Source organism: Pseudopodoces humilis, chromosome 9 (genome assembly GCF_049639895.1).
Source record: "Pseudopodoces humilis isolate 2021_Gansu_Grassland_sample_001 chromosome 9, ASM4963989v1, whole genome shotgun sequence".
Taxonomy (NCBI): domain Eukaryota; kingdom Metazoa; phylum Chordata; class Aves; order Passeriformes; family Paridae; genus Pseudopodoces; species Pseudopodoces humilis.
In genome coordinates, this window is record NC_142208.1 from 31,336,414 (window position 1) to 31,349,642 (window position 13,229).

Sequence of the window (13,229 nt, forward strand, 5' to 3'; positions counted from 1 at the left end):
TGGAAAAAATTTGTTGCCACTCCTGTACTCTGATATTAAAACATATGGCTTTATCAGAAAGCAATCTCTAAGACTTCATGAATTGCTGGATTACTTTATTTGCTGTGAGAGACTTGAATTCAAGAGAAAGGTTGTGAATACACATCCAAATTAGACAAAGCTGACTTCTTCTTGGGCAGCAAAAACTGGAAAGAGCTGAGCCTGGTTCTGTCTCCATCAATGGATATTCCTTGTCTTGGAAAGTGCAGGTAACTTCCAGCTTTCCCTTGGATGAGTGGAAGTGTGTGGGAATCCCTATAACCTCAGCACATCTCTGGCTTGCCAGGATGAATAATAAATGACAGAGATTTTTGTCCATGTTTGACAAAAGCCTGGCAATGCTGGGATATTTCACTGCTGGAAAAGGAAACATAGCTGTGGTGCATCTGAGGAGAGTATTGCTCTTTAGAATGTTGCCAAATCTGCTTTAGACAGGAGCCATAGAGAAACTTATTTGCAAAATAAATAAAAAGGAGTCTTTCACAAGCCAAAATCTCTTTGTGTGTGCATTTTGCTGCAGAATAAAAAGCACCTTCTAGCTAATGCTTTTGTGTAAGGAGCAGCAATACACCATGAAAATGAATAGTTCATCTCCCTCAAAAAATCACATGCTTGTAAAATATGAGGAAATCTGCAGTTTTACCAGATTTCTGAAGATGGATGGGGAAGTGGTTTGGAATAAGCTGCCACTTGAATGCTATTCTTTGTTGGTAATTTCTGCTGCCCCTGCTTATTCAAAAGATTTCTGACTCCATTAAACCACCACTATAAGCCTGTCAGCCTTGGATATATTTCTACATGTTCTTCGCTACTGGAATGCAGATATTTGTTCTCTTTTTTCCTTTTTTTTTTTTTTTTTGCTGGTGGCAATCCTTATTTTAAGAATGAAACTGGAAATTCTAGGATTTTCTATAACCTTGGGGTTTTTTTAAAAATTTCACAACCTGTCTCTGAAAGCAGAAATTAAATTCTTGATGAGGATAGAGAGAAGCGAACATTTCTGGAGCAGTAAGGTAGCAGTGGCATCCAAACTTGAATCTCACACGTACTTAGGGGGAGATTTCAAGCTGAACTGACTCCTCTTTTTGCACAAATTCTGGTGCTTGCCTTCCTAAATGTAGAAAAGAGGAACAGAGTCCAGACTGTGTTTTAATCTGTTGAATTAGACAGTATTTTACAGATGCAGGCAAGGACAATCTGGTGCAAGATGCACAGCCAAAATAACAAATGTAGTGCACTCTTGTGTTGTTCCATACTCGGATTGTCTAAAATCATCAAGTGAGGTCTAGGATTAATCTGTGCTATAAAAAGAAGATTGAGTCTTTTGCCATAATATATGTCTGGTCTGGTTTTTGTGTCAGTGGGGCTATTTAAGAAGTAAGACCCAGTTCAGTTTCAGTAAAGAAAGCATAATTTTAAGACCTGGTACCCCTTGTGCCATTTGCAGCTCATTTTTTGCCTTGTTTAAAAAACACAAACCGAAACCTCAACCAGTAATTTTCACTTTTTTTTTTTTTTAAGAGAATAAAGTGTGTGCACTGAGGCAGAGATGCCATTTCAGGTTCCTTGTAGGAGGATTCCTGTCTTTCAGCACTTTACAATTACAGGATAAGGTTCTGTTTAAGCAGTGACTGAATCTGTTGATGCTCAGGTGTTGTTTCTCTGGGTTTGAACAGAATAAAGCAGCTTGCTCCACATCCAAACCCTTGTAAACAAAAGAATCATGAAGACACAATCTTCCCAATGCATTCAAGCATGACAGTTGAAAAGAAAACAGAAAGTAAGATAAAGAGCATTTTAAAATGCCACGAGGTTGGTGCTGCAGTCTGTTGTGTTGAGCGGGGTCTTACTGAGCACACAGCCTGGATGGGTGGGCTGCCTTCCACAGCACACTGAGGAAAAAATGTCCAAAATCTGTATGGATCAGAATTTTGTGAACCTTATGGACTGTTACTTTTTCATTGGAGAAGCTGACATTTTAAATGCAGCTCTGGGCAATTACAGATCAATTACAGCTGAGGGCTATATTGGAATATTAATGTGCTCGTCACCCTGTAGTTGCAAAGACAAATTGTCCCACTTTGCTTAAGGTCAGGAGTTTGATAAAGATCATTCAGCCTTTCAGTTTAAATGGAGCTGGCTGCAGCTAATTATTAATCAGTTGGGCTGAGAAGGAATTGATGCTCTCACACACGGTATTTGTTATCTCTCACAGGCAATTTCGTTCCTCACGCCACTAGCAGTCATTTTCGTGGTGAAAATAATCCGTCGAACAGACAAGACCGAAATTAAAGAGGCTTTCTTAGGTAATGTATGTCATACTTCAAGGTGGAAAAGTGTGTGATAGCTCTCAGAGATTGATTCCAAGTGTAATCCAAGCCTTGAAGAAAACTTGTCTCCATTACAGCCCATTATAGTAGTTTTCAGTGCAGTTTCAAGGCACCTCATACAAACCTTTGAGTTTGTGTTTCTAGATGTACAAATTCTGTGCCCTAATTGCACAATCTAGCCAGCAAGGGCTGGAATTTGATCAGCAAAGACAAGTCTATCTGAGAGACTGTTCAGGTGCATATTTTTCAGTCACACCCAATCTATTACCTCTTATTTATACTTGCAGCTATTCTAAATTAAGGCTTTGACTGGAACGTCCTGTGCGACTCAGCTACTCGGTGGAGGAAATTGCTCCTCTCATTGTTTTCTCTGATCTTCTCCTGGAATTTACTGTTATCCATTGCAAAATTCTGCTCTTGGCTCAGTTTTTCTAATTAGAAAGCTGTTGTTTCATCTTAAACTGCCAATGGAATTAGCTGTGCACTTAATCCTGGACTGTGAGCAGTAGTGGCTGTGCTATGGGTGAGGTCTAATTACAGTTGTAGGCAGAAAATTGGAGTAGAGGACAGTGGAGAGGGTAAGTTTTAAGCTGTTCCAGCTAATTCTGGCTGTGCCTATCTCTTGAAATCTTCCAGTGATACATGCTCAGATCCTTTTTAGATAGATATTGCCAGAGACCAATATTGCTTCAGCACTTTCACTGGCAAGGGAAACCCTGAAGCACTAAGAACTGCAAATGTTTTTGTTGGCCTTATGTTCGAAATGTGCACAATTCTGAAATTCTGTATTACTGGCTAATTTACACTTTATTTATTGACCCTTATATAGTAAAATCAAAGAAATACTCTGCCTTGCCTTAAGTAGATAGGATATTAATGGCATTGTGTATCTGCCTTGGAAAAAGCTTCATTCCCATAGATTATTCTTTCTCCAGCTGCTCTCACACAAGTATGAAACAATCCTAGGTTTGTTTTGAATGCTGCCAGTCATTTGCTGTAAGTTCTGAAATGTCTTGCAGTGATACTTTACTGACAAGTCCATTCAGTGGAAATAACTCCTCATTCATAAAACACAGTCAGCTCTGAGCCTCACTTTCTGTTGTGTAAGAAGGAAAGGAGCTCAGGCTCAGTTTCTTCATCACTTTCACCTTTTTGTTCTAAAAAGACAATATTTTTTTCCTGCTGTTTTACCTTCTGTTGTTATTCCCTCTATAACATTTAGGAGAAAAGTCACCAGCTTCCCCAGCATTCCTCTTGCTACCCTGACTAAGGAAACAACAACCTTGATGTTCTGTTTATGTGCCATAAGTGTGGAACTTCTTGTGGCTCATTTTTGTTCAAGTGCACTGTACACTAACAGTGCCTGGTGATGTGAAGGTTTCTTAGGTGTGGTGGGCCTTTGATTAGTTGAGATCTGGCACATAAATGTCTATAAAGAATGTTCAGGGATTGCCCCAAAAGGTGGATTTCTTTAAGCATGAAGCATGGAGGAGAGAAAAGGTTAAAAAGAGATGAAAATTCTTTGCCCCTCATAATGCAAAGAAGGGGATTCAATGCACCTGGAGTAAGGAGGAGTTGATTTAGGTGCCCTTAAACCTTCCCCTGGGAGTGCCTGAATCTCTTACTGACTGGATTATATGACTTTAGATGGGCAATAGGGATCTTTCTTAAAGAAAACAAAACCAAATAGAGCATTTTTTTTTAATTAGAATTTTTTTTTACCATCCTACATTCACACTGTCACTTGATGCTTGGATTGCCACTGTGAGGAATGTGCAACAGTGAAGGCACAGCTCTGTCAGGTGTACAAGGAACAATCAAGACAAAAAGACTGAATTTTACTTGCTGTCTTCAAAAGCAGATGTTTTTTAAGAAGGGGAGTGTAGTACTGTGGCATTGCTGATCATCTGCATTTGACATAATGGAAAAGTTCCCCATGCAATTTCCATAAAAAACTGAGACAAAATGATGGAGTGGAAAAACAGAGCATGGGATTGAGTGGTCACTGTGAACAGAGGTGTTGAAAGAGGAGGAGTTTTTTTAACAGTTTGGGTGTCTCTAGGATTGACTTGTTCTTTTATTTTTGCTGGCAGCTATTGTTATATTCTGAGAAAACCCTTATTTTTGCTTTGATGAAGGTCCCACTTTTTTTTTAGCTTTAAAAAATAGATCCTATAACACATTTTTATGATCTGTAATATCCTCAGGCAAAGGTTTTATGGAGACAGGATGAGTGCTGCTGAAGTGCAGCAGCTGGGGCAGCAGCCCAAGGAGAAAATAGCTCATGTGGCTGTCATAATCAAAGTTATATTACTGTAAATGTTCTGCTGGAAATCAGACTTTTTTTTTTCCAGATGGGAAATAAAATTCATTGACTCCTGGCTTGCAACAGAGAGCTACGGTGTGGACTGCAAAATTAAATCAGTTTTAATCTAAAATGTGTGCATGTGCAGGATCCAAGAGCCAGTGAAATCAAGGCAAAGATCTCCACAGGCCTGAGATGAGGTTCTTTGGAAAGTCTAGGGACTTGGCGTGCAAGCAAAAATAGAAAATATGATTAAGTCTTACCTGGTATGACAGTTCCTTCTTGTTCCCCAATCTTATTAGAAAAAATTGTTAATCATGGGAGCAAACATAAGGGGAAAACACTGAAATATTTAATCAAAACATCCAAATCCTTTTGGAAGAGAAATAAAGTCATCCAATTGTAGTTCTACCCAAAATGTAGTTCTTTAGGCTGAAAGTGAAGTGTTTAAGTGGATCACACACACATATATATATATATACACACATGTGTTTAGATATATCTATATATCTTGTGTATTGGTCTAAACAGGAATTCTGTTTGACATAACGAACATGAGAGTTTAATCTGGTAAATTACAAAACCCAAAAATTGCAAACCCACAGTACTTAATTCTCTAATTTTTTCCCATTTGTTGACTTTTGCAAATGGCATGGTAGGAAAACTGGCTTGGAGCAGGGAAATAAGAACAAAGCAAGTCATGATTATTCTGATGGTCTGAGGTCTGTCTTTAGTCTGGCTAACAAGAAAAACAGTAGGCTGAAAAAAAAACCAAAAAACATTCAGTTTTCAGTCCAGTAAAGGTTTAATTCAGTAAATCAAATGCTGTAATGCTGCAATTTGTTCCTTGGTACTAAGGTACTTATTGTTCTGTTTGCTCATTCTGTTTTGTAGCTGTTTCCTTGGCTCTAGCTCTGAATGGTGTCTGCACAAATACTATTAAATTAATAGTGGGAAGGTAAGTCCTGTCATGTTATAAACGATGGGTTTAACTGCTGAGAGAAATGGAGACAGACTGACTGCTACAACAAATCCCCAGAAATAGAGAGCTGCTGCTCCAGAGCACGAGGAGTCAGGGGGACCCTGTGGAGCTGTCCTTGGGCTGGTGCAGGTGTTGGACAGCTTCATTAGGTGACATCCCGCGGAGGCAGGGGTCCATGGCGCTGTTTGAGTCGCTGGCAGGTCCAGACACGAGAGGGGTTTGAGAGGAGTTGAAATCTGTTCATTAAACGGGAGGGAAGAGTCACAGCATGTGGGAGCTCAGATTCCAGCACTCCTTGTCTGATTAAACAGGAATCAGCTGTTCTGTGTCCAGGTGACATCAGACAAACCTGGGAGCTAAGCAGTGAATGGATCCCTAGGTCGAACATTTCCTTAGGGCAGCGTTATTTTCAATGAAGGGCCCAGAAAAATCTGGCAAACAGAACTCCCTGGAAAATATGTTTTTAGGCACTTTTTGTCTCTTTATCAAAATTTTGAATAATTTCAGCTGAAAAATACACATTTGACTTAAATTCATACTCTGACAGAGTCCAGTGCTGCTTTTGTTGGGATGTTTTGCAGCATTGAGGAAATAATATTTGTGTTTGGTTTCTGATGAACCCTTTCTGCTGCAGGACTGATGGCCTGACAGTAATTTGATGGGTGCTTTTAAAATAATTAAGAGTACACCCTCTTCTTTAGACAGGTATAAGATCATTTTTCTTGCACTCCAAGCCAAGTATTTTGCTGTCAGCTTGTCTCTGGATCTGTGATGGTTCACTTTTCTTCTCCACGTGGTTTGTTGGCTCAGGATCAGTATGACACCAGTCACACCTACAGGCCCAGCTCACAGCAGGAGAAACTCAGAGGTCTTTCTCAATGCACTGAGACAGCATCAAGGCTGGTTTAGATTTTGGTGGATGTTTTTAGGATGTTCTGAGCTGGGTGTTTTGGCAAGACCTGTGAAAATTTGGGAGTCATTACACTTCACTCTGTTTAAAACAAATCACTCTAGGCAAGAGTAACCTGCATGTGTGTAATAAGCAGTAAATGTAATAATCACTTTGAGGTTTATTTGTTACTACAGCTTTTGTATTTTTAATATCCATGGTGTTTCTTGTAGACCGCGTCCCGATTTCTTTTACCGCTGCTTTCCAGATGGAGTAATGAACTCTGAAATGCACTGCACAGGTGATCCAGACCTGGTCTCTGAAGGCAGAAAAAGCTTTCCAAGCATCCACTCTTCCTGTAAGTTCACTTAAACACTGTGCCTCCTTTGTAAAAAAGCTGTCCTGTTTGTGGTTTGGGGTTGCTCTTTTTCTTCTGGATTGTGAACCTGATTTTTGCTGGAGGAGTCTGAATTTCTCACTTTCAGAAAGTCAGAAATTTCCTTCTGGAAATAAAATTGTGAGCCTGTGACCCTTCCTTATTTTGGGACCACCTGAGATGGCTCAGAGTCATAGCAGGACTGTCAGCAGAGTGAAGCATATTCAGGGCTACAGAACACTGGTTCTGAGGGGCATCTGCTCCCCAGTGCAGACCTTTGTCTATATAGTGAAATTTTGTTTTATTCCAGAGGAGTATGAAGGAGGACAGTACAGTCACTCTTCTTTTGGCTTTGAGGTGGTTCTCAGTCTAGGTCTCATGGTTTGATCAGATACCCCCAGTCTGTGCTGTGTCCTGACAGATGTGTAGGTGGCTTTTTGAGAATTCATCTCTCTGGTTTAATTAGTCTGACTAATTTAGATGTTTGCAAAGGTTCCTTGCTCTGTTTTGAGAAGATTTCTAGTGTATTTTATGTAATGTCTAATTATTTTTCTCATCTGTAAAATAACTTCATTACTGTAAGCTTCTTTGGGGTTTTTTGGCCAGTAATGTTTGTTGCTGTCAGCTGTTCTAAGAACTGACAATTGAGAACCAGTAAGTTGTATCTATGAATTTTTTTGAAAGTGATAAATTCAAATTGCCTAATTGTGCAGAAGTATCTAATGCAAACAAGGTGGATGATGAGATGAATGAAATTGTGAGCTGATTTTGCTCTTTCATTCTTGTTTGAGTCACAGAAATAAATAAATAAGAGAGTAGTAGATGCTTGTGGATATGTTATGAGCTTTAATTCCAAGCCAGTGGGGCAGGCACAGAAGGAATCCTGGAATTTTCCTTTCACCTGGCACTGGCTGTATAAGCACTGAGTTATGGTGCTGCAGCTCACACCAAATTTATTGGAGCAGAATGAGGTCCCAGAGTATTTAGATCAAAATTATGAGAGCAGCTTTCTCCATCACTGATATAAGATTAGTGCATGGCTGAGTTTACTGTGCTTCCCACCACAAAGCCTTTTATTAAAATGTGATAAGAACGAAGAGATATTATATATTCAGTAATTTTTATCACTTGGGAAGTGTTTGTTGGAGTGAGGCAATTCTGCAGCTGCTTGAACTGCTTAGCTGTTTGAAGCCTGATGTTATAATATCTAAGTCTCTGACAAGCCTTAAAAATCCATACATATTTTAGTCTCATTATGGAAAAGGAAAGCATTTAATTTGACAATCACGCAATGCTAACCCTTCTTTTCTGTAGCAAAATTATTTCTATAACCAAAATTGTCAGTTTTATCAAGAATAGTTTATCAAGAATAGTTGTGATCATGAATTTAGTTTCTTGCTATTGCTTCATTAGTATAAAGAGTGGAAACCAAAAAAGTGGTATGGGAAGCACACCATTATTCTGATTTCCTTCACCTATGAAGCAATGAGGGTGTTTGGGATATAATAATTCTTGTTTGCAAATTCTGCTATAATTTTCCTTTTTCTTAGCTCAGTTTTAAAAGCTGTCCTTCCTGTCTTCTTAGAGTGTAGGTATTTACAAACTTTTCTTCCTTAATCTCAGTCCAAAATTTTTTCTTGACACTTTTCTCCCTTCCTTCAGCACAAGATTGTTACAAGGTAAAGTGAAGGAGTTCCACTCTTCAGATTTCTGTCATCCCTTCAGTGTGTGTTGTAAAATTCATGGACCAGCACCAAAAAGCGCTCCTTTTTTTGCTTCTGTTAGTGTTTGGGGAATTATTTTTTCTGTCTTCATGACTGCAGAAATGCAAGTGGTGAGGAAGAGAGTTGACATAATCTATAGTACCTCTCTTGGTATGATGGTTACAAGTAGCTCAGAGCAATTTGGTATTTCCCACTTCACTTGAACCCATGAGGAAAATAAATCACAAGTAAAAGCTGGCAGGCAGCTCACAAAGAGGGGCTAGAAGCTTCAGTCAGGAGCCATTCTCATCTTCAAAACAGTGTTTCTTAAGGCATTTCTAGGATAGGCTGTCAGTCACAAGCTTTATTATACCAGAATCTAAAACCTCACCCATGCAAGACGAGGCCTTTAAAAAGAAAATCTGTGGTGCTGGAAATGGGGAGCTGTAAGAGTGCAAAATGCAGGGATGTGTATCAAGAGTGACAGCACTGGCACTCCCAGATGGCCTGGCCTGACCTTGCTTACTCCATAAAAATGTTGTGAACAACCTGTTACCACTCTCAGAGCCAACACCTGTCCTGAAGGAGAGTTCTGCTTTCCTGGAGCACAGACGATTTTCTTGGCCTCACCTCCCTGGGCCAAGGAGTGCAGGTCATACAGAGAAGAAAAATGTGTGGAGCACAGACATTTTCGTAAAGCCAAAGAGTGACTTGCATGTTCCACTGGATCAAAGAAATCTCTGGATCTTTTGGATTGTTTGGAGCCCATTTTGCTTCTTTTTCAGTGTACTGCCAATCTTGTGTGAGGGAATGGACCTTTGGCTGTAGGGAGCCCAGACTCCTGACTGTGTCCAGTAGCTCAGAGGTGCTCCTGAGTGGCACAAATGTTGCTATTCTGACCCAAAATAATGCTGAAATATAAGTTTGTTTATTCTGTATTTGTTATTTCCATGATTTTATAATCCATTGGCAGTTTTATGCTAATTTAAAGCTAGCACCTGTGATGGTACCATGCAGCCTCTCTATGCCCATAGTTCATCAAAACTGATGTTTATGAATATCATAAATGCAGCAATTTTATTTTTTTCCTGCCTGTGTCCTTCCTGTGTGCCTTCTGAAGAGTTTCTCTTGCAGAGAACCTTTGTGCAGCCTGCCTAGGAGAGGCCTCATGGCATCCCCACCTCTCCAGATGTATTTTTCCTTCCTTGCAACGAGACAGAAACATCAGCAGCAAGCAAAAGATCAAAAATGAGCAACCAAAGGGACAGACAGACAGAATGTTTGTGTTCAATGAAACAAACAGAACAAATGATGCAGAAATCAGTAGAAACCTTTTATTGGTAATGATTACCCACCATACCAGTTGATGAAAAATGTGATGTGTGGATAAAGAGAGATAAACTGAATCCAACACATGCAGAAGGAAAATTAAGGTGAATGAACACAGAACATTTAATTGGACAAGTCATGTGCACAACTGGGACCTGAAAAGATCACCAAATTTGCAGGCATACATTATACTAATGGGATGGATAGACAGCTTTTCATAATTTATTTCTTCCTTTTCATCTCATGTCTGATGTCATTTTGACATTTAGGTCAGGTTGACAAAATCTCTCCACAAACAAAATAGGAACTTACAAGTCCTGGGGTGTTATTTATCTAAAAATCAATGTGCATGGGAAATAAATGCTTGTAATTCCAGGTTTGTATCCAATGGAGCAATTCCAGGTAGGCCAGATATTCAGTAATTAAAAATGGAAAATAAATCAGGTTCATTTAATTAACAGTTTGTTACTTTGAGTACCTTTATGCATTGGCCAGCTCCAGGAAGATTTCACAATGTTCCTCTCTTTATACAGGATACAAGAGGTGAGCATTTGATTGTCTGGTATTTGTGTGGACAGGGAGGTCTGAGTTTATTTTGGTGACAGAATTTGGAATTTGTATTATTACTGTGGGGTCATGAGGGAGAATGTCAGCTTCCAAGATCCTGTGTTAGTCTTAAATTGCAATTAGCTATAATTGGTTGTAATTGCTATAATTGGATAAATGTCTTTGTTTGGAGAATACATCTACATTTTTTCAGGGAACATGTTCAGCCCAGAAGCCACCAGGGTTTTTTCATGCACAACGAAGGCTGATTCTGCTTGACCACACGTCAAGAACATGTTTAATTAAGGTGACAGGAATACTGAGCATGTTTTCCATATGAGAGCTCACGTTTCTGAAAGCACGTAGGGTTCATGACTTGTAGCTTAAAATTGTTGCAATGCCCTTCTAAAGAGTTCTCAGAGGAGAGCAGAAGAATATGAGCAGTAAATTACCTGTGATGTTGTCACATCACCAGACAGGTGGCTGGAAGGAGGGAGGAGAAAAAGGGGAAAATTCTCTTTTCACTTTATGTCCTGGTAATGGCACAAATATAAACTGGTTCTACCAAATTTTATGAGTTGGGTTTTGTCCACTTCTTTTTCCAGTTGCTGTCTGAAATGAATTCTGGCTTAAAATATGAATCCAGATCATCTTTTGTGGTTGGTAATACCAAGGTTTGGATACTGAGCTCTAAATCAAAGGAATAAAAACCTGATCCATTGCATTCTAACTGAACCTTTGACCCAGCTTTCACCTGTATAAATGAAGACAGGCCACCAACAGCAAACAAAAGGGCTACAAAAGTAGTATGTGCTTATGTTAAAATAGATAATAAATGAGTCTTATTGCCAAAACCAGGAGAACTTCATGTTTGTTTCTTAAATGTTTATGATCATATGTTGCTTATCAGAACAGTAAGCAGCAAATCAGCATCACAGGCTTGCTTCAAATATTGTTCAGTAAAATGAGCTATTTATCTTAAAAGAAAAAATGAAATCCTGGACAGGGAGAGGTCCCACATGCTGCTGTGATTGTAGTAATGGAGTCCTTGTACAAGCAAATATGGGTAAATAATAGTAACACAACACAATTTATTTAGAAACACCAAAAATCCTCTGTGAATTTAATGCCAGATTCTTGACCCTGTTTGCTTTCTTAGAGGAAGTGATTAATTCTTGATGATATAACTCCCTTTAGGCTCTTATTCTGCTCAAAGCATTTGCAAGCAGATTGCAGTTACCAGTTTTGGCTTCAGCTTTATTTAGTGACTATTTTTAATTGTGTTATTTCTGAATTGGCCAGAACTATTGAAGCTGTGTTTTTCAGCTGAGGAATTAGATTAGAGGAAGTATCATGGAACTGGTTTTGGTACCTTTTTACTGAAGCAAAAATAGTGACTTGGTGAGAGGTTAATTTAATGTCCTTGGAGTTTGTACTTGCTGGGTGTTGGTGGTCAGGGGGAGACTGAGCCCATCAATACCCAAACAGACATCTTGAAATGGATGTGTCTGCTGTGAAAAAAAAATGAATTATCACTTGCTAGTCTGGTTTATATCAATTTATAGTTGGATTCACAGAACTTTGAGGATAAAGGTGCCTCTGGAAATTGTGCAGTTCCAGCCACAACTGAAAGAAGCGTCAGGGTGAGAAGGTTCCAGAGGACAATTTCCAGTTGAGTTTTGATTTAATGTGAAGATTCCACAACATCTCTCACAGGGAGACCTGCTCCAGTGCCTGACCACTCTTTCAGTGAAAATGTTGTTATATTTAAATGCAATTTCCTGTGCTTCAGTTGGTGCCAGTTGTCTCCTCAGGTTGCACTGGCTACCACCCAACAGAGTTGGGATGTTCTTGCCCAACTCCAGGAATTTGCATTTCCCTGTGTTGGGCTTCAGGAGATTCCTGCTGGCTATTGATCCCTGAGAGAAAGGTCCCATCAATTGACTGGAAGCCAAACTCTCTAAAAATCATTTATTTTAGCACAGTGGCTGCAGAGATAATTTAACTTATAATTTCATGTTGGATTGGGTGGCATTATGGGAATAAAATCAATTCAAAATTAACATATCTTGTATAAAATTGCTGTATCGGCAGCAAAATAAATAAAACACTCATGTGATTTTTATTTTTCTAGCTGCAATTTAGTTACTTAAATTACTTTGAAAAGTTGACTTTTGGCTCAGTTGTGTAATTGATTTTTTTTTTAAATAAAAATATTTGAGTCCAGAGATTCCTTTTTGCAAGGAAAAAAATAGAGTTTTTTTAAGAAATGATTTTGTTGTAGCATCTCAATTTTATATTTATAATATATAATATTATATTTTGTATAATTTTATATTATATATATAATATAATATTATATATTTTATATTATACAGAATGAATGTTAACATAGAGCTGTGTGAGAGCTTTCATTTCTTGTGTGGGTGTTTTTGTTTTTCTTCTTTTTATTATATTGCTGAAAGAAGTTTGTAGACAGTGCTGTTGAATATTGCTGAAGAAATCAGAGAATTCAATCAGAAATCTGAAATGAAGAATGCAATCAGAAGCTGTGGGGACAATAACAGTAACTTGTGTTGTCATATGTTTTTTAATTATCTCCTTGATGAATGAAGGTGTCTTGATATATTTGAGAAAGTAATGGCCCTTTAGAAGTGAAGAAGATTATTTTCTTTGCCTTTCAAGCTATAGTTTACACTTACAGACAAAATGGAAATATGTAGAAATCTG

The 13,229-nt window shown here is 38.6% G+C and overlaps 1 protein-coding gene across 4 annotated transcripts in view; it reads left to right on the plus strand.

Annotated features, from left to right (window-relative positions):
• PLPP4 (phospholipid phosphatase 4) overlaps window positions 1-13,229 on the plus strand; it is a 47,949-nt gene that overhangs the window by 18,719 nt on the left and 16,001 nt on the right. For 2 of the 4 annotated variants that reach the window (XM_005520803.2, XM_088059581.1), the window contains exons 3-5: window positions 2,255-2,345; window positions 5,569-5,632; window positions 6,779-6,903. In XM_005520803.2, the coding sequence (XP_005520860.1) occupies window positions 2,255-2,345; window positions 5,569-5,632; window positions 6,779-6,903 (280 nt within the window). The remainder of the gene's footprint in view (window positions 1-2,254; window positions 2,346-5,568; window positions 5,633-6,778; window positions 6,904-13,229) is intronic. The other 2 variants (XM_088059583.1, XM_088059582.1) reach the window with 1 other exon arrangement.